Raw genomic sequence first — 20,841 nt, 5'->3', positions numbered from 1 at the left:
GTTTGGGGAATTGAGGATGTTTCCGATCTCTCCACTCCCTTGGCTTCTCCCAAGTATCTCCATTCCAGTTGCCAGATCACAGAGCATAGTAATCACCCCACTAATCTAACCCACTTCACTTAAGCAAAGCCCATGATTAATTTCCTGCTCTGAACCCCTGTCACTTCAGTTTGTTGGTTCTGGATTGCTCTTACCATTTGCTTATCCATGGATTGGAACTTGTCTTGCTTTTGTTGAACTTTTACCAGACTATAAGGAATAACTTGCTTATATTGAATAAGGCTGATATATTTGCTATAAACCCTAAGCACTTCACCCTCAGTTGGCACATAGTCTGAATCCTTGGCAGCAACAGGACTGATTAATCTGCTCCACCATCTGGTGGACTGCCAAGAATTTCCCATTCTGGTTTGAGGAAGTCCTCATTGTTCCCTTCTCTGCTTGACTCAGCTAGTTCCACACTTGTTCTAAAGGTCTTTCACTCCAAGACACTACCTCTTGGTAACAATTTCTGTATTAATTACAACTCTTTAGCTTCAAATAAAAGAATCATATTGAGCTAGACTAATAATAAGTCACATTTAGTGAATGTTTATTCTGTACAGTGCCTAGCACATGATAGGTAGTTATTATTTTTTTAATGAATGCCAGGCACTGTGCTGAATACTTTAAATGCCTTATCAAATTTAATACTCGTGACAACTCTATACTAGTATTTCTCATTTTGGCAGAAAAGAACACTGTGACACCGAGAAGTTTAGAAACGGCCCAGGACACACTGCCAGTATATGTGGGAGCCAGGATGTGAATCCAGTCAAGTCATATTTTGCTACCTTATCAGCAAAAGGGAGAATTTATTTTAAGAGGGTTGTTACAGAATGAAGGGCAGAAATTTAAGTGGATTGCAGGATGGGTTGGAACCAGGAATAGAAAACTGTTGGGAACCCAGGCGTATTCTTCCTCTGATTCTCCTCTCTGTTTTTCAGACTAGATGTGGTAACTTTGATGAGCAAAGAGAAAATACTGGCAAAGTGACGCAATAGATCATTTCATTGGTCTAACTTTTTGACTCACTTTGGAAAATCCCAGCACCGCCCTCACCTCCTTTGATTGCCGTGGGCCAAGTTATTCCATTTCTTTGGGCCTCCATGTCCTCATCCATAAAATGAGAAGTTTTTACCAGAGGATTTCTCAAGTCTTAGAACAGAATTTTGGACTCTGTGGGAGAAGGCGAGGGTGGGATGTTTAGAGAGAACAGCATCGAAACATGTATATTATCTAGGGTGAAACAGATCACCAGCCCAGGTGGGATGCATGAGACAAGTGCTCGAGCCTGGTGCACTGGGAAGACCCAGAGGGATTGGGTGGAGAGGGAGGTGGGAGGGAGGATCGGGATGGGGAATACATGTAAATCCATGGCTGATTCATGTCAATGTATGACAAAACCCACTACAGTATTATAAAGTAATTAGCCTCCAACTAATAAAAATAAATTTTAAAAAGTCTATGATCTTAAGTGAAACTTCTAGGACAGAGGTGCAGTAATAATGGATTTGAACATAAGGGTTTGGGCGATAGAATAAAGAAGAGTTCTAAGGAAAGAAGAAGAGAATATGGTTTGAGTGAAGCCTTGGTGTTGAATTACTCTTTAGAGCTGGTGTCAAGTGAAGGCCTTGGGGATATATAAACGGCGGGCAGACAAGCCTTCTCACCCTGACCAGATCAGAGAGATGGATCTCTCTGATCTAAGAGCAGTGTCCCTTTCTCCCTCTATCTGTGTGCATACACCTGTGTGTGTGAGGAGTAGCCCCCTTGCGTAGTAATTTAACCTGGTTTCTTTCTTTCTTTTCTCACCTCAGAATTTTCTAAGGGCTTTCACCTGGGCCATAGGAAGAAGGCCAGAAGACAAATCCAAACCCTGGAGTGACCGAATAAGCAAGTCACTCCTCTCTGGGTCTATTTTCTTATCCATGGCATGAGAGATTTGCTCTATGTGATCTCTGAAGTCCTGCCCAACTCTTAACATTTTGTGACTCTGGGTACTGAATCAAAAGCCCCTCTCTTCCCAAATGCTCCATCCTTGGACCAGACCTTTGTCTTCCTTCCTCTTCTCTGTATCCACCTGACTGCTCAGATCCTTTCTCCTGGCCCCCTTTCTTCCTCAATTCCCTTGAATTCTACTTGGGCCCTTTTTCCCCCTTATATTTCTGATATTATTGTTTATTTCATGTTATATATATTTCTGCAGACCCTTCTAGATTACATTCCTGATCTCCAGAACTGCTCCATCTCTATATCTGCCTCCTCTTATCTGCATCCTGGCTCCTAACTGAAGCTATATCCTCGGGTTCCTCCCAGGGTCCCCTGGGATCCCCTATCACTGGTCCCTCTGACGGGGCACTCCTTCTCTAAAGCCAAAGGATCAGGTAGTCAGTGGCTCAGGTGACAAACCTGCTGTCAGGTTACAGATATTGTTTCCCGAAAGACCACACTACGGTGTCAGCGGAGCCTCGGGCCACCTGCCGTGCCCTGTCCTCACCTGGCTCTCCCACACAAGGTAAGAATAACCAGAACTCACCTCTAGTACCTGCACGCTTCTGGAAACATGGCTCTGAGCCTCCAGCCCCTGCTGCTGCTATCCTGTGCAGGTAAGGGGGACAGTGAGCTGGGCTGGGCATGATGGGGATGGCTGCTGGAAAGAGACTTAAGAATGCAGAGATTAACTGGTTAGAGAAAAAAATAAATGAAGGTTAAGAAATCAGGCCAAGACTTAATGTGGGTTGTTGAAAGGGACTCAGCTCACCATCTTTTGCACCTCGTCCAGGCAGGGACTGGGCTCCTGGCCAGGGCTGAATTTGGGTCCTAGGCTTTTCCCCCCTTGGTGATTTCCGGTTTTTCTCCTTACAGTGACTCTGGTCCCTACTGGATCTCAGTCCCTGGACTCAGGTCTCTCCCTCCTGAAGTCAGCGCTCTCTGCTCTGGACCAGGCTCCCCAGGGGTCCCTCAGCCGCTCACGGTTCTCTGCCTTCCTGGCCAACATTTCCTCTTCCTTTGAGCCTGGGAGGATGGGGGAGGGACCGGTGGGAGAGCCCCCACCTCTCCAGCCCCCTGCCCTCCGGCTGCACGATTTCTTAGTGACGCTGAGGGGCAGCCCAGACTGGGAGCCCATGCTAGGGCTGCTAGGGGACGTGCTGGCCCTGCTGGGACAGGAGCAGACCCCCCGGGACTTCCTGGGGCACCAGGCAGGCGTGCTGAGTGGACTTGTGGAGGTGCTGCTGGGAGCCTTATTTCCTGGGGGACCCCCTGCCCCGACCCGGCCCCCCTGCACCCGTGACGGGCCCTCTGACTGCGTGCTGGCAGCTGACTGGTTGCCTTCTCTGCTGCTGCTGTTAGAGGGCACGCGCTGGCAGGCCCTGGTGCGCGTGCAGCCCGGCGTGGACCCCGCCAACGCCACGGGCCTCGATGGGAGGGAGCCAGCTCCCCACCTCCTGCAGGGTCTGCTGGGTTTGCTTGCCCCCGTGGGGGAGCTGGGCTCTGAGGAGGCTCTTTGGGGGGGTCTGCTGCGCACAGTGGGGGCCCCCCTTTATGCTACCTTCCAGGAGGGGCTGCTGCGCATCACTGACTCCCTGCAGGATGAGGTCTTTTCCATTCTGGGGCAGCCAGAGCCCGATGCCAATGGGCGGTGCCAGGGAGGTGAGTGCCACCAGATCCGGGGCTGGGCTGTGGCAGGGCCAGCAAGGGGGAGACCAGGGTAGTCCTCTTCCTTTCCCTTCCCTCCTAGGCAACCTTCAGCAGCTGCTCTTGTGGTGAGTAGGGAGAGAAGAGTTCTGAGGGGTGGGGCCTGGGAAGCCATCAGCCTCCAGGGCGGGAGAGGAAGCTGATGGGAAGGCTGTGGTTTAGTGGTTTGGGAGGGTGACTGTTGGTGGTTGGCACCCCAGCTTCACCTCCTCCTAGCCATGTGACCTTGGGCAGGTTAGAGTCTCATTCAATGCCTCAGTTTCCCCACTCATGAACTGTGGGTAATATTAACTGCCTTGGAGTTTTTGCAAGGGATTAAATGAGTTGATACTGTATGTGTCAACCACCTAGAAGAAGTGCGTGCATGCCAAGATGCTTCAGTCACGTCTGACTCTTTGTGACCCTATGGACCATAGCCCTCCAGGCTCCTCTGTTCATAGGATTCTCCAGGCAAGGATACTGGAGTGGGTTGCCATGCCCTCCTCCAGGGGATCTTCCCGACCCAGGGATCGAACCACATCTCTTACATCTCCTGCATTGGTAGGCGGGTTCTTTACCATTAGTGCCGCCTGGGAAGCCCGTGCCTGGCACATAGTGCTTGATCAATGTTAACTAATAAAGATAGGATATGGGAAGAGAGAACAAGGTTTGATTCCTCCACCCCTTACTGATTGGGTACAACAGTACCAGACCACAGGTGGACATATTCAGTCGCTGGGCAGATTTCCTGATCTGAGGCTAACCAATGGTTTTATTTAAGCTTCCTAAAAGCGGGTGCCAAAAGGAGAAAGAAGGGGGCCAGGTGGACAGGAGGGGCTCTGGCTGGGCAGCTCCGGCTGACTGTGACTTGGCGGGACAGCTCTCTCTCCCCTCCCCCATCCCAGCATTTAAACCAGTAACACCGTGGCTCCCAGGGACCTCACTTTTGGAAAAGCCTATGCTTGTCACCCTCCCTGCAGGGCTCTGGGCCAGGGCCAGAAGCCTCAAGTGGAGGAAATGCAAACTGACCAGCTGCTTGCCTGCTCCTCCCTCTGCTCCCAGGGGCATCCGGCACAACCTCTCCTGGGATGTCCGGGCACTGGGCTTTCTGTCTGGATCGCCACCCCCGCCCCCTGCCCTCCTCCACTGCCTGAGCACGGGGGTGCCTCTGCCTAGGACTTCCCAGCCCTCAGCCCACATCAGCCCTCGCCAGCGGCGGGCCATCTCTGTGGAGGCCCTCTGCGAGAACCTCTCAGGCCCGGCACCACCCTACAGCATCTCCAACTTCTCCATCCAGCTGCTCTGCCAGCACGCCAAGCCTGTGACCCCGCGGCCCCCTCCCAGCACCCCTGCCGTCTGCCAGACAGCTGTGTGGTATGCAGTCTCATGGGCGCCAGGTGCCCAAGGCTGGCTCCAGGCCTGCCACGACCAGTTTCCTGAGCAGTTCCTAGACGCCATCTGTGGCAACCTCTCCTTTTCCACCCTCTCGGGCCCCAACCGCCGCCTGGTAAAGCGGCTCTGTGCCGGCCTGCTCCCACCCCCCACCAGCTGCCCTGAAGGCCTGCCCCCTGTCCCCCTGACCCCAGAGATCTTCTGGGGCTGCTTCTTGGAGAACGAGACTCTGTGGGCCGAGCGGCTCTGTGGGGAGGCGAGTCTGCAGGCCGTGCCCCCCAGCAACCAGGCTTGGGTGCAGCACGTGTGCCAGGGCCCCACCCCGGATGTCACGGCCTTCCCCCCTTGCTACATCGGACCGTGTGGGGAACGCTGCCCAGATGGGGGCAGCTTCCTGCTGATGGTCTGTGCCAATGACACCATGTACGAGGCCCTGGTGCCCTCCTGGCCTTGGCTAGCCGGCCAGTGCAGGATAAGTCGCGGGGGCAATGACACCTGCTTCCTGGAGGGGTTACTGGGCCCTCTTCTGCCCTCTCTGCCGCCACTGGGACCGTCCCCACTCTGCCTGGCCCCGGGCCCCTTCCTGCTTGGCATGCTGTCCCAACTGCCACGCTGCCAGTCCTCTGTGCCAGCCCTTGCCCACCCCACACGCCTACACTATCTCCTGCGCCTGCTGACCTTCCTCCTGGGGCCGGGGGCCGGAGGGAACGAGGCCCAGGGGATGCTGGGTCAGGCCCTGATGCTCTCCAGTCTCCCAGACAACTGCTCCTTCTGGGATGCCTTCCGCCCAGAGGGCCGGCGCAGCGTGCTGCGGACGGTCGGGGAGTTTCTGGAACAGGAGGAGCAGCCAACCCCGGGCTTTGACCCCGCTGACAGCCCCAGCCCCGCTTTAAGCAAGATGGAGCTGCTGGCCTGCTTCAGCGTGAGTGATCTGCCAAGGTGCAAGTTCCCGGAGCAGAGGAAAGGGTCTCCACGGGAATTCTCTACCATCTCACCGAGAGGCAGCAGTGCAGGGCAGTGGTTAAGCCCGCAGATCTGAGTCATCCAGGCTTGGGTTCACATCTTAGTTCCGTGATCAACCCTGGACAAGTTTTCAGCCTCTCTGAACAATATTTTTGTCATTTATAAATGAATGGTGGAGGGACATTACTGGCCATCCTGTGGTTAAGACTCCACGCTTCCATTCCAAGAGCACGGGCTCGACCTCTTGTTGGGGAACTAAGATCCCACATTTGTGTGGCATGACCAAACAAAAAAGTCTCAGATAAAACAAGTGGTGGAGAATAATGGTGCCACTCTTTTTAGGGTGGCTTTAAGGATTACATCAGATGACACCAGCTGTGGGCTTAGTGCTAGTATGTGATATACAACATGTAATAAATATTATCTCATTATTCTTCCTGACTCTTTGATTCACCTCCTTTCTGCTCCAGAAAGGAAAGGGGTCAAGTTAGAGGGCTCTAATTCTGTCTCTAGAGAGTGAGAATTGGAAACTGGCACAATATAGGAAGATAAGGCAGAAATGAGAAAAATTCAGGATGACAGCAAATCAGAAGTTTTAGGTTTGACTATGCCATAAGCATGGTCTTAGCCAGTTTACTTTGATTTTCCTGGGCTTTGTTTTCTTCTCTGTAGAGTGAAGGGACTGGAATATGTGAACACCATAGTTCATTCATTGAGTTCCCGTTATGTGTAAAGCACTTTGCTAGATGCTGTGGGGAATGTAAAGAGTCCTTACTCCATGGTAGGGCCCACCTTTCTCAATTCCTGGGACCAGTGAAATGTAATAATTTGGTTCATGTGCGTGCATACTAAGTCACTTCAGTCCTGTCTGACTCTTTTCAACTCTATGGACTGTAGCCCTCCAGGCTCCTCTGTCCCTAGGATTCTCCAGGTAAGAATACTGGAGTGGGTTGCCATGCCCTCCTCCAAATTTGGTTTATGTCTCCAAATATTAATTGAGCCAGCTATGGCAAAGGCTATAGAAGAAGTTAGAGAATGTGGTCCCTGACCTAAGGGAGACACACACACAGCTTCAGAAGAAGGACAAGCATTCTAGTGAGTGGACCTGGGGAAGCTGCGGGAGGGACAGAGGGTACAACTCTCCTGGCATCTTGTCTGTCTCCCCACCAGCCCGTGCTGTGGGATCTGCTGCAGAGAGAGAAGAGTGTTTGGGCCCTGCAGATTCTAGTGCAGGTAACAGATGGGGGCAGTGTGTGTGGGCGGGCTGGGTGACCCTTGCCCAGTGAGGCCATAACCACCATGACCTCCCGTGCCCAGGCATACCTGCACATGCCACCGGAAAACCTCCAGCAGCTGGTGCTTTCAGCAGAGAGGGAGGCTGCTCAGGGCTTCCTGACGCTCATGCACCGTTCCTGGACCCAGCTGCAGGTGGGCATGGAGGGAGAGGGGGACAAGGGTGGCAGGGGAAGTCTAGGCATCAAGAGCACCTGGAACCAGGAGGGCAGCAGGCTTGCTCCAGCAGAAGGAGGAACACAAGAGGGGCCAGGGCCAGGAGAGTGGGCATCTCCAAAGCTGGCATCTGTTCCCGTGCCCCCACAGGTGCCACCATCTGAGGAGCAGGCCCTGGGTCGCCTGACAGCCTTGCTGCTGCAGCGGTACCCACGCCTCACTTCCCAGCTCTTCATTGACCTCTCACCACTCATCCCCTTCTTGGCCGTCTCCGACCTGATGCGCTTCCCACCATCCCTGTTGGCCAATGACAGCGTGTAAGGACTCTGTGCTACTCCTCCCGATCCTGTCAGGGTCAACCCCACTCACCCAGAGCTGAGCGGTGCTTAGTCTCTCAGTCGTGTCCAACTCTTTGCAACCCCATGGACTTTAAGCCCACCAGGCTCCTCTTTCCATGGGGATTCTCCAGGCAAGAATACTGGAGTGGGTTGCCATTCCTTCTCCAGGAGACCTTCCCAACCCAGGGATTGACCCCAGGTCTCCTGCATTGCAGGCAGAGTCTTTACCGGCTGAGCCACCAAGGAAGCCCGCACACCCAGAACAGCCCCTTCTATTAAAACTAGGGAGTCCTTCTTGTCCGTGACAGCAGGGCTGCACGGAGCCAGGGGACAGGGCGAAGGGGTGAGATCCACTCTCTCCCCAGCCTGGCCGCCATCCGGGATTACAGCCCTGGAATGAGGCCTGAACAGAAGGAGGCTCTGGCAAGGCGACTGCTGGCCCCTGAGCTGTTTGGGGAAGTGCCCGCCTGGCCCCAGGAACTGCTGTGGGCAGCGCTGCCCCTGCTCCCCCATCTCCCTCTGGAGAACTTTCTGCAGCTCAGTCCTCACCAGGTATGAGAACGATTTGTTTATTTCACTAGCCCGCTTTCAGCCGGGTGGGATGGCAGTCAGTGGCCTGTCTCCTAGTGAGCCCCTTCCCACAAGCGTCCCACAGTGATCCCATCACGAGCTGACCTTCCCCACCCCAGATCCAGGCCCTGGAGGACAGCTGGCCAGCGGCAGGTCTTGGGCCAGGACACGCCCGACATGTGCTACGCAGCCTGGTGAACCAGAGTGTCGAGGATGGAGAGGAGCAGGTGCGCAGGTGAGTGCCTTTGGGGCCAGTGATCACGGCCAGAGCCGCGGAGAGGCGGGTGCAGCTGCCAGGCTGGGGTGGGGTCCCAGGAGGGAAGGGGCAAGAGAGGAGGCAGTGGCCCCAGGGCATCCCAGGGCCCTAGGAGAGAGGCCTGTTTGTGGCACCCACGTTTCCTAGTTTAGCGGTCAGAGTGCTTGTTCCCTGTACCCACACAGTCCCTGCCTTAGTAGCAGCCTCACTGACCACATGAAGGCCAGCTTCATGCCCTCCTCAGGCTGGGGCCCCTCGCCTGCTTCCTGACCCCCGAGGAGCTGCAGAGCCTGGTACCCCTGAATGATCCAATGGGGCCGGTAGAACGGGGGCTGCTGGAATGTGCAGCCAACGGGACCCTCAGCCCACAAGGACGGGTGAGCCCCTTGGCCCAGGTCCACAAGAACCCCAGGCTTTCCGTGGGGGGTGGTCCGTGCGGAGGATGTGCCCAGTCATGTCAGCCAAGCTGGAGCACAGCTGGAGCCAGCCCTCATCCCACCGCATCCCACCTTTGATCTAAATCCCCTCACTCTGTGGCCACGCTTACCTGTCACCACCTCTTCCTAACTCTACTCCTTCTGGTCCATGACATCACCAGCATTTCCTTTGATGACTTGAGCCCAGTCTGCTCCTGTCCTATCCCTGGTTCCAAGCCACAGCCCAGGCCCTGGAATATCCGGGTGTGGGATTAAAGAGGAGGCTTTAGGTTCACCTGTCTTTTCTCTCCAGACCCAAACCTTCTTTGGTTACAGGTAGCCTATGAACTTCTGGGGGTGCTGCGCTCATCCGGAGGAGTGGTGCTGAGCCCCCGGGAGCTCCGGGTCTGGGCTCCTCTCTTCCCTCAACTGGGCCTCCGCTTCCTGCAGGAGCTGTCAGAGCCGCAGCTGAGGGCCATGCTTCCCGCCCTGCGAGGAGCCAGGGTCACCCCTGCCCAGGTGGGCCTGGCCCACTCCCTGGCTTCTGTCTCCCATCCCACGGCACCTCAGTCAAGGCAATTACATTCAAAGATGCTGTTGCCCGACCCCCCACCCCATCCCCCCGAAGCCTCCTTTTCCTCTGCCCCAAGAAGAACGCCCTCATCCCTCTTGCTCAGATGAAGAAGAGCCCAGAGCCAGGCTGGTCATGGGAGTGGTGGAGAGGGTGCTGGGAGTTTGGGAGGTCGGGCCCTAGGAACCTGTTTGAGGACCTGGCTGCCAGGGCCTCAGCGCTGTTGTTTACTGTCCCCTCCCGCCTTAGGCTGTCCTGCTGCTTGGACGGCTCCTCCCGAGGCGTGATGTGAGTGGCAGCAACTTTTCCGTCCCCCTCCTCCCTGGCTCCCTCTCAGCGGCCCTCACCCCTGCTGCCTCTCTCTAACTGTGATTGTCCCCTTCCCTGCGACCTGGCCCGTCTTCTTCAGGCCTCTTGTCTCTCTCGCTCCCCAGCTGTCCTTGGAGGAACTCTGCTCCTTGCACCCTCTGCTTCCAGGCCTCAGCTCCCAGACGCTCCAGGCCATCCCGAGGCGAGTCCTGCTGAGGGCCTGTCCCTGCCTGGCCCCTGAACTGGCGCGCCTCTCAGCCTGCCAGACCGCGGCGCTGCTGCAGACCTTCCGGGTACGAGAGCCGCAGGCAGCCGGGGACCAGGGAGGAGGGCTCTGGTTGGGAGGGGTCATCTTCCCCATGGCCAGGGAAGGACCCCCAAACCTCCCCACTTTTTACACACACACACACACACACACACAGCCAATTCTCATGCAGGTGAAAGATGGTGTTAAAAACACCGGTGCAGCGGGAGCCGGTGCAGCTGTGTGCATCCCCGGAGAGGTACGTGCGTGTGTGTGTGTCTGTGTGTGTGTGTGTGTCTGTGTGTGTGTGTCTGTGTGTGTGTATGTGGTTTCTGCCAACTAAGCTCCTCTCCCCTGGCACTGCCTCACGTTCTCCCCCTGCAAGTGGCCCGAGTGTCTACATTAGCTCTGTGCCCTCTAAGACCTTAGCAGCTCTCCAAGTCCCGATGCAGGATGGCATAACGTCCTAAAACGTCAAAGCCCCAAGAGTCTGAGGAATCCTCCAGGCCAGTCACCCTGCTTTCAGACAAAGAGACCGAGCCTCAGAGTGACTAAGGGAGTCTAGTCCATCAGGTGCCTCGACGGCAGGGACCCTTCCCCACAACTGCAAGGGCTCTAGAGTGTGCCCTGCTAGGGTGGCACCTGCCACTCCACTCTTCTCCTAGTTTCGGGACCTATTAACTCCCAGCTTACTTTTTTATAAAACCATGTGTTGTTTTGGTTAAACTTAATAGCCCAGCAAAATGTTCCTTGTAGTTTAGGAGTCCATAATGTTTTGGTTCATACAGAGTTAAATATGCTTGGATTTTATTTTTCAAACCCTCGTATTTGTTTAGGAACACTGATAACGTTCAGAGGACCCAATATGTTTTCATATTTGGTACTTAGTAGTAAGTCTTTTGGAGAAGGAAACGACAACCCACTCCAGTATTCTTGCCTGGAGAATCCCAGGGACAGGGGAGCCTGGTGGACTGTCATCTATGGGGTCACACACGGTCGGACACAACTGAAGCGGCTTAGCAGTAGCAGTAGCAGCCTGCCACCGTAGTTCCCCTTCTTCCCTGAGGCCTGAGTCCAGACGCTCTCACCTATCACTACACTGCTACGCTTTGCCCCTCCGACAGCCCATCCCCACCATCTGGCCAGACTGCCTGCTGCCCCTGCTCCCACTAAAGCTGCTACAGCTGGACTCTGCTGCTCTGCTGGCAGACCGAAGGCGCTATCGGGAGCTGCCCTGGTCTGAGCAGCAGGTGATTCTTCCCACTAGCCTAGAACTCCCTTCTCTCAACATTTTCCACCTCCTTCACCCATCTCTCAGCCCTAGATTGGGCACCTTACTCCCAGAAGCCTGTAGGATGCTTTTCTCTCCTCCCCTTCCCCCTCCTTTTGTCTCTCTTTCCCAGGGAGTGGGCACTGGGGAGAGTAGGAGGCTGGTGGGACCCACAGGGTGGAGTGGCAGCTCTGGGTCCAAGGCATTCCAAGGTTCCTGGGCAACATCTCTGCTGGGAAGCAGCTCCTCTTTCTTTCTCTTGTAGGCACAGTTTCTCTGGAAAAAGATGCAAGTGCCCACTAACCTGACTCTCAGGAATCTGCAGTGAGTAACTTGTATTGAGCTGTGAGTTTAATTCAGCTAACTTTGTTTTTGGAGCACTTACCGTGTGCCAGGCACCATGTGATATCCGGGGGTGGGGATGGGAGGTGTATGAGGATCAGTGACCTGTAGGTCAGCCTGTCGGTCTTCTTCTGGTTCCTCTTCTCCTGACTCTTCTTCCCTTCTAGAGCATAGCATCCATCCTGAATGGATCTCAGGGATTTTCGGAAGACCCAGATTCAGGTCCTAGCCCTGTCACCTCTTCGTGATCTTGGGCAAGACGTTCAACCTCTCTAAGCCTCATTTTTCCCTTCTTTAGAATAAATATTGAAATGGTACCGACCTCATAGGTAGTTGTAGAGATTAAACAAGACAAGGCATATAAGGTACTTAACACAGTGCCTGGCCCAGTGTAAGCTTCTGATAGATATTTGCTGATTAACCCCTCAGAGCCACTGACCAAGCAGGAATTAACAGGATCAAGGAACACCTTACCTGCACCCCCAGCAAAAGACCCATGAGCTTCTGAAGTTGTGGTTCTAGCCTCAGTTGACCACATTTCTAGTAGGATGATATTGGACTGTCACTCGACCTCTGTAAATCTTTATTTTCTTCTCTAATAAACAGTAATGATGTGGGAGACCAATGAGAATTATCTATGGAAAAAAATATTTCTCAAACTGCAAATTACCGTAAATGAACATCTGTCCCTGTGTTGAGAATGTTGATATAAGGAGCAGACAGGCTGTGGCATGTGTTGAATGAGCATGTGCCTACTCACACACCTACAGGGCTCTGGGTACACTGGCAGGGGGCATGTCCTGTGAGTTTCTGCAGCAGATCAACTCGATGGCAGACTTCCTTGAAGTGGTACACATGATCTATCAACTGCCCACTGGGGTCCGAGGGAGCCTGGTGAGACGGGTGCTTGGGCATTAGGGGGAGCAGGGAGGCAGGAACCCCGGGTAGAGAACCAAGGCTCAGAGTTCAGCTCTGTCCTGAACCTGCCTCCCTACTCTGCCCCACAGAGGATCTGTATCTGGGCAGAACTACAGCGGAGAATGGCAATGCCAGAGCCAGAGCTGGCAACCCTGGGGCCAGAGCTGAGTGGGCTGGACACCAAGCTCCTCCTGGACTTACCGTAAGGCTACGACTGGAGATACTGGATTCTCAGAAGGCTCAGCCTGGGGTGGAAGAGTCTGCCCTTAGGAAACACCCCAGAGGTGGTGCTTTTCTGTCTGATTGTTCCCTGGCATCAGTTACAGCCTAAGGTGAAGGATGCTATTCAAAGTTGCTCTAGGTGTTGACTGGCTCCCCCAGCAAGACCCCCAAAATGGGGCAGCTGAAAGGGGCAATATTGTGATGTGACTGCCAAGCAGTCTTAATATAACCTAGGCCCTATTAATAGTGATAGAATATGTAAAATGAGGGAAGTGAGAGTTCCCTGGTGGCTTAGTGGTTAGGATTCTGGGCTTTTATTGCCGTGGCCTGGGTTCAGTCCTTGGTTGGGGTTATGAGATCCCACAAGCTGTGTGGGGGAGCCAAAAAAAGTAATTAACATTAAATATGTAAAACGAGGGAAGTAACGGTTCAATCCTACCCCCACAGGACTGTCGTCTCCTAGGGCACTGTGTTCTCAGTATGTTCAGAGGAGTAGGTAAAGAGAAAATGTATGAAACATGTGATAAATGTGTTCAAATACCCCAGGAGCCATCAAATAGAAAAGAGATTGGCATATTTCTGAACGGCCCCATTGGGCAGGACTAACACCAGTGAATGAAAATCAGAGCTTTGCACAATATGAGGAAGATTGTGGTGGTGAGTTCTGGCCATTGAGCTAGTCAAGCCTAGTCTTGATGGCCCCACAGCAGGAATGTTACAGATCAGATTGAAGTATGGGTGAGGAGACAGATGACTGATGAACCCAAGGCTCCTCCTAAACTAGAGACTCGGAGTTTATGAGTATCTCACTCACAGGTTTTTTTCCTCACCCACATCATCCCCATCCCCACCCACTGCCAATTGAACTGTAAGTCAGAGCAGGAAAAGGTTGGAGTCAGTCTTTCTGGGAAGGAGCTGACTCTATCCTTACATTTTTAAAGGTCTTTCCACAGATTTGGGCTTTTGTACTACTTGACCCAGTTCCAGACTTGGCAACCTTAGGTAGAGTATAGTGTATCACTCTGAATTTTCTGCAAAAAAATGGCTTTTTTAAAATGCCATTCAAATCCATTTGTGAAAGAGAGATGAGGAAATACCTCTTGCTGGTGGTGGTGGTTTGGTCACGAAGTCATGTCTGACTCTTGTGACCCCATGGACTGTATCGCCTGCCAGGCTCCTTTGTCCATTGGATTCTCCAGGCAAGAGTACTGGAGTGGGTTGCCATTTCCTTCTCCAAAATACCTCTTACCCCCAGGTTTTGCCATGAAAATCAAATGAGATAACACCTAAAAGAACTTTGGTGCATGAGTGCTAAGTTGCTTCACTCATGTCTGACTCTTTGCAGCCCTGTGAACTATAGCCTGCCAGCCTCCTCTATCCATGGAATTCTCCAGGCAAGAATGCTGAAATGGGTGGCCATGCCCTCCTCCAGAGTCAACTGTATAGTACTGTACAAATCAGAAGGGGCCTTCTCACAATAGATAGAGAAAGGGTAGTCCTGTGGGAAATAGGAATTGAGAGTAAGACCTCACCATTTGGTCTCTATGAACCTGTTTTAAATTTTTATTTTATTTGTTTATTTTAAATTAAGTTAAATAAAAAATTTTTTTCATTGTGCTGGGTCCTCATTTCAGCTCCTGGCCTGTGGGATCTTAGTTCCTTGACCAGGGATTGAACCCACGTCCCCTGCATTGGAAAGTGGATTCTTCTCTTTAAATTAATTAATTTGGCTGCGTTGGGACATAGTTGCAGCACTCGAGATCTTCACGGGGTCAAGTGGAATCTTTTTTTTTTTTTTAGCTTTTATTTTACTTTATTTTTTAAATTGATGTATAATTGATTTACAATGTGGTATTAGTTTAAGGTGAATTTACTTCTTTTTTAATATGTAAGTTACATATGTGTTAGTCACTCAGTCGTGTCCAAGATATGTAAAAATTCTTAAGTATAATTTCAAATTTGTAAATGACTATATATATGCTGCTTTTTTCCTTACCATATCATTTTCTCTCCATTTTCTTTTTTTTTTTTTCCATTTATTTTTATTAGTTGGAGGCTAATTACTTTACATGGAATCTTTCTTGTGCACAGACTCTCTAGTTGTCATTCTCAGGTTCCAGAGCACACAAGCTCAGTAGTTGCTCCGTGGCATTATCTTAGTTCCTCGATCAGAGATCACACTCATGTCCCCTGCATCACAAGGTGGCTTCTTAATAACTGGGCCACCAGGAAAGTCCATATGAACCTATTTTTAAATCTATAAAATGGGGGAGGGGATTTAATGATACTTAACATCTGGGCTTTTTGATTCTATTAGATGAGGTAGGGTTGTTCGTCATTTCTTCTCAAGAAGACTGGAAATAGGTCTCTCCCGTTGTTCTCTCCCTGTAAGCGCTGTGGTGGAAATTGGATCTGGGTATGTTAAGTATCAGTTCCTATTCAGGGCCACAGGGCATGTTCTGGTGTTACTTCTTGTCTGGGGAATGGGGCATTCTGTGGTTCCCTTCTCAACTTGGCTCAATTCTGACTCCTCCTGTTTTCAAATTGCTACAGAGTCCAGCTGATGGATAGATTGTCCAATGAATCCATCATGTTAGTGGTAGAACTGGTACGAGGTGCTCCAGAGCAGCTGCTGGCCCTGACCCCACTCCACCGGGCAGCCCTGGCAGAGCGGGCACTCCAAAACCTGGTGAGAATCTCCCCACCTAACCTTAACCCTAACCCTAACCCTAACCCTAACCCTAGCCCTAACCCTAGCCCTAACCCTAACCCTCACCCCTAACCCTAACCCTAACCCTAGCCCTAACCCTAACCCTAACCCTCACCCTAACCCCTAACCCTAACCCTAGCCCTAACCCTAACCCTCACCCTAACCCCTAACCCTAACCCCTAACCCTAACCCTAACCCTAACCCTAGCCCTAACCCTAACCCTAACCCTCACCCTAACCCCTAACCCTAACCCTAAGCCACCAGACTCAGAATTGTGGCCTGGGCCATTGCTCTGTCTTCTAGGCCCAGACTTAAACGTTTGCTGCCAGGCAGGTTTTTGCCTACAGGGCCCTAGATCTACCTTTGGGTTCCATTCCTTGATAAGTCTGCCTCATGCTTCTTGTGCATATCCCTTGGAGTATTAGAAATTCCTTAGATTCCACCTCCCAGTCTTTCCACCTGCTCCTGTTTGGGCTCATAGTTTAGAAATGTGGACAGTGGCAATAAGCTTCATAGGATCTTGGGTCGAGAGCTACAGGGAGGCAAGGTCAGAGATCTTTGTGTCTTGATCAAAGAGACTGGTCCTCTGAGTCAGAGGTGTGTTGTCCCAAGGCGTGATCCCCCTCCAGGCCCCAAAGGAGACAACAGTGTCAAGGGAAGTGCTGGAGACCTTGGGGCCCCTGGTTGGATTCCTGGGCATAGAGAGCACACGGCGGATCCCCCTGCAGATCCTGCTGGCCCACCTCAGTCAGCTGCAAGGCTTCTGCCTCGGAGGACCGTTTGCCACAGAGCTGGGATGGCTGCTGCTGCAGGAGCCTGTTCTTGGGTATGGGCCTCCGGAAAGTCCAGATTCTAACTCATCCTACACCCACCCTCTCAACCACCCTCCTCAGCGGCAGCCCATTCAGTATACAGGCCCTTGGAGCCCTGGGTGCCCAGTCTCAGCATGTCTTTCCTCTTCCTTCTCTTAACAGTCCATTCAGCATCCTGATCTTCTTTCTGTCCCTCAGGAAACCAGAATTATGGAGCCAGGATGAAGTCGAGCAAGCGGGACGCCTAGTATTCACTCTGTCTCCCGAGGCTATTTCCTTGATCCCCAGGGTGAGGTGAAGGAACCCGGGAGGGAGTGAGAGCAGAGAGGGGACTGGGGAGCTAGGCCAAGTCAGGGGGGTGGCTAAGGCCAAGGAAGTTGAGGGCAAAGGATGTGAAGCCTGAATCGGCGGGGGGAGGCTGCTGAAAAGAGGACTTCGGAATTACAACTGCTCCTGATGGGCCTGGTTCTGCCCAACCTCCCTCCACCTTCTCTCCCAGGAGGCCTTGGGCCCGGAGACCCTGGAGCGACTCCTCGAGAAGCAGCGGAGCTGGGAGCAGAGCAGAGCTGGACAGCTGTGTGCGGGGCCACAGCTTGCTCCCAAGAAAGCAGCGCTGGTAGCTGGGCTTGTGCGGCCTGCTGCAGAGAACCTCCCGGGTGAGACTGCCCAGATGCCCATACATCCAGCAAGGGGTACAGGAAGAAGTAGCCAACCACGCAATCAGACTTGTGCCCTTTGAGCACATTTGTACAACATCACTCCAGGCTGGGGTTTTCTAATCTATAAAGCCCAGAGCAGTGAGGGATGATCTTCAAGGATTCTCCCAGTTGTGGGGTTCTATAGCTCTGTGAATTTATCACTCTTTACATTATTAGTGCTAGACTCCCCTTTCCCGGCTCTCTCAGCCCTGTTAACAGCTAGCGCGGCTCTAGGCTTGGCTAAGTGTGGCGCTTTCTGCTGGGAAGGTGCTTAGGATGGAGGAAGGTGACACTGGGGGGCTAGGAACCTGGGTTTCAACCTAGATCAGCCACTCAGTCAAGCCCTTCAGTCTTCCATCTATACAATGAGGGGCTCGTCCTCCCCAGTCACCCTTTCTAATATCTGTGAGTCCTATAAATCTCACACTACAGTAATCCCTTGAGCTATACTGCCCATATTGGCCTGTCCTTTAAAGGTTGGAGGGGTTGTTCCATCTATAGATATCTCTCTGGGTTTTTTTTTTTTCCCCGAGAGGAGGCCCCCACCCACCATGGCCCCCACCCTTCATGCCCCTGGACCTGACCACTCTGGGCATGGTTTAGTATTACACGGACCCCTTGACCCTGCCTTCCTCCTTTAGAACCTGTGCCAAACTGTGCAGATGTACGAGGGACATTCCCATCAGCCTGGTCTGCAACCCAGATCGCAAAGATGGAGCTCTTGGACTTTGAGGACTGCCTCACACTATTTGCAGGAGACCCAGGACTTGGGCCTGAGGAACTCCGGGCAGCAATGGGCAAGGCAAAACAGGTTAGTGATGGAGAGTCCAGTCAGGGTTGGAGGTTTAACATAGGAAGCTGGTTGGGTGTGGTATGGGACACATGGAAACGGATAGCTGCGTGAGAGATGGGGGACATAGGACATAAAAGAATTAGAGGGTTTGGATCCTGAGTAGGAAGTCAGAGGGAATGGATACTGAGGACAGGAAGCTAGTGAAATGGATAGAGGGACTAGAGGTAATTACCAACATTAGCAGGTATCAAAATCATCTGGGGAAAAATTATTAAAAAAAGAATCATCTGGGGAGCAGGTGTTTGAAATGCTTGATGATCCCATTGTAGACTTACTGAAGAAAGATTCTCTGAGGATCAGGTCTGGGCATCTGTATCTTGCCCCTGCTACCCCCACCCCATGTCTGGTGCACATGGGAACTCGTGGACTAGACTCTGCTATTCTTTCCTACTGAGACTCTAGAGTCTTTCAATAACACCTTAGTCAGAGGAACCTTCATCCAATCCTCTCATTTTACAGTTGAAGAAACTAAAGACCCAGAGAAAGCAAGGGATTTGCTTCGAGTTACACAGTTCAGGTTGGAGGCAAGACTGACCCTCAGCATTCTGACTCCTAATTCCGTACTTTTCCCATTCACACCATTCCTCTCTTTCTCCAGTTATGGGGTCCCCCCCGGGGGTTTCGTCCTGAGCAGATCCTGCAGCTGGGTCGGCTTTTAATAGGTCTAGGAGAGCGGGAACTCCAGGAGCTGAGCCTGGTGGACTGGGGCGTGCTGAGCACCCTGGGGCAGATAGATGGCTGGAGCTCCAGCCAGGTAACATCTTCCTCCTCTCTACCACCTTCTGAGTGCCTCCAGGCTGTCTAAAGCCCAAGGAATTTCTTGGGCTGTCTTGTGACCATACCTGGCCATGCTTTTTATCTTTCCTTAATACTCCATACTAGTAGGAAGTTAGAGCAGTGATTTATTTACTGAGGCCCTGGACACATAATACTTCCTCCTGCCTCCATTCCCCTTGGCCTCCTCTTTTCCTGTCCTCTTTTTTTGGATCCTCAACCTTCCCCATGGCTGTTGGTTTTTCAGGCTACCCTGGTGGCTTAGATGAAGAATCTGCCTGCAGTGCAGGAGACCTGGGTTCGATCCCTAGGTTGGGAAGATCCCCCAGAGGAGGGCATGGCAACCCACTCTAGTATTCTTGCCTGGAGAATCCATATGGACAGAGAAGCCTGGAGGGCTACAGTCCATGGGGTCGCAAAGAGTCCAACGCGACTGAGCGACTAAGCGCAGAATAGCATTGGCTCTTCAGGTCTTACCAATAAAAAATCCAGTAGCACTTGTCCCTTCCCTAAGCAGATAGTTCCCCATCCATGAATTCCTCATGACTTTTCTCCTTATCCTGTGACCTCTACCCCAACCCCAGCTCCGGGTGGTGGTCTCCAGCTTCCTGCGGCAGAGTGGTCGACACGTGAGCCACCTGGATTTCCTCCACCTGACTGCACTGGGCTACGCACTCTGTGGACTTCGGCCTGAGGAGCTACAGCATGTCAACAGTTGGGCGTTTAGGTCGCACATAGAGGACGGTGTGGGCGGTGGTCCTGTGGGGAAGGTGGGCTCACTGGGGAAGGATCATGCAGGAGTGGTCCCGTGGAGGAAGCCATCTCCCTTAAAGTCATCACTACCACCAACTCATGACCATGGACCCTGTCACCGTGGCTGAATCCTCCTCCCTTCTCTTCCCACGCTTCCACAGTCAAGCAGCTCTCTTCCTGGGCAACCTGCATCTCCCATGTTCTGAAGAGCAACTGGAGGTTCTGGCCCAGCTCCTGGTGCTGCCTGGTGGCTTTGGCCCAGTCAGTAACTGGGGGCCCGAGATCTTCACTGAAATTGGCACAATAGCAGGTATGGGGAGACTGGGCCACTGCTGGGGCTGGTTCCACATCACGGACAGACTGGGTGGAGGACTGCTCTGGAATCTTAAGGTGGGAGCTGAAGACACTTAGGTTGAGAGGTTAGAGGCGTGCTCGGGAAGGTCTGAGGAAGAGTATTTTGGGAGTAGTTAGAGAAGGCCAGTATAGGATAACATCTGGAGGCCCATCCCACTTGCCTTGACAGCTGGAATCCCAGACTTGGCTCTCTCTGCACTGCTGCAAGGACAGATCCAGGGCCTTACCCCTCTGGCCATTTCTGTCATCCCTGCTCCTAAATTTGCTGTAAGCACTGATGGGATGGGGTCTGAGGTGACCACAGAAGAGGGCCACCGTGGATGTCCTGATGCCCGCTCCCATCCCCAGGTGGTGTTCAGCCCCACCCAGCTATCTAGTCTCACCAGTGTTCAGGCCGTGGCTGTCACTCCCAAGCAAATGGCCTTTCTGAGTCCCGAGCAGCGACGAGCAGTTGCATGGGCACAGTATGAGGGGATGGAGAGCCTGGAGCAGGAAGGTAAGTTCCTAACTGCACAGACTGACTCCCCAACTCCTGACCCGGAACCAGAACCCTAACTCAGGGTTAGGGCTCACAGAACCCCTCAGGGAGATCTGAGAGTGAAGGGGTCTACAGGTGAATAGTCTCCAAGTTTCAGTGGCTCCTGGGGAGCAGAGTTGTGACATTCCTTCCATTCTCTGTCTCATTACAGGTCGAAGCACAGCCTGGGGTCTCCAGGACTCGTCACAACCCTCCTGGGCCCTGGCATTGACCATCTGCTTCCTTGGCAACCTGCTATGAGCCTGTCTCTGCAGTTAGAGATTTGTTGGGAAGGACATTTGAAGTAAAATGAATAAAGTGCAAATGGAAGTGCAATTTAATTATCCTAGGAAGCTGATGGAATACGGGTAGAATGTTAATGCTTTCCACCCA

At 52.6% G+C, this 20,841-nt stretch overlaps 1 protein-coding gene across 1 annotated transcript; it reads left to right on the top strand.

Moving 5' to 3' along the window:
* The first annotated feature begins 2,605 nt into the window (after positions 1-2,605).
* Positions 2,606-20,769, top strand: STRC (stereocilin). The gene is made up of 29 exons (XM_043922327.1): positions 2,606-2,648; positions 2,908-3,693; positions 3,782-3,806; positions 4,780-6,031; positions 7,243-7,305; positions 7,390-7,500; positions 7,672-7,838; positions 8,225-8,411; positions 8,549-8,664; positions 8,930-9,062; positions 9,438-9,620; positions 9,922-9,960; positions 10,107-10,274; positions 10,419-10,484; positions 11,350-11,475; positions 11,761-11,819; positions 12,608-12,731; positions 12,845-12,957; positions 15,531-15,666; positions 16,317-16,513; positions 16,698-16,788; positions 16,999-17,155; positions 17,839-18,008; positions 18,649-18,804; positions 19,409-19,551; positions 19,739-19,887; positions 20,101-20,198; positions 20,280-20,427; positions 20,621-20,769. Exons 1-29 carry the CDS (start codon positions 2,606-2,608, stop codon positions 20,707-20,709), a joined length of 5,295 nt encoding a protein of 1,764 aa, XP_043778262.1. The 3' UTR covers positions 20,710-20,769.
* The last annotated feature ends 72 nt before the right edge of the window (positions 20,770-20,841 follow it).

This window comes from Cervus elaphus, chromosome 13, assembly GCF_910594005.1.
Source record: "Cervus elaphus chromosome 13, mCerEla1.1, whole genome shotgun sequence".
In the NCBI taxonomy this organism is placed as follows: domain Eukaryota; kingdom Metazoa; phylum Chordata; class Mammalia; order Artiodactyla; family Cervidae; genus Cervus; species Cervus elaphus.
The sequence above is the reverse complement of the archived record's forward strand: the minus strand, read 5'-3'. Positions and strand labels throughout refer to the sequence as shown.

Bases quoted from the DNA above. Each gene is read 5' to 3' on its own strand.
- STRC (XM_043922327.1), top strand. From the start codon at position 2,606: ATGGCTCTGAGCCTCCAGCCCCTGCTGCTGCTATCCTGTGCAG. The intron at 11,476-11,760 runs GTGATTCTTCCC...TTTCTCTTGTAG, and splicing joins TGCCCTGGTCTGAGCAGCAG to GCACAGTTTCTCTGGAAAAA. The intron at 16,789-16,998 runs GTGAGGTGAAGG...CTTCTCTCCCAG, and splicing joins CTATTTCCTTGATCCCCAGG to GAGGCCTTGGGCCCGGAGAC.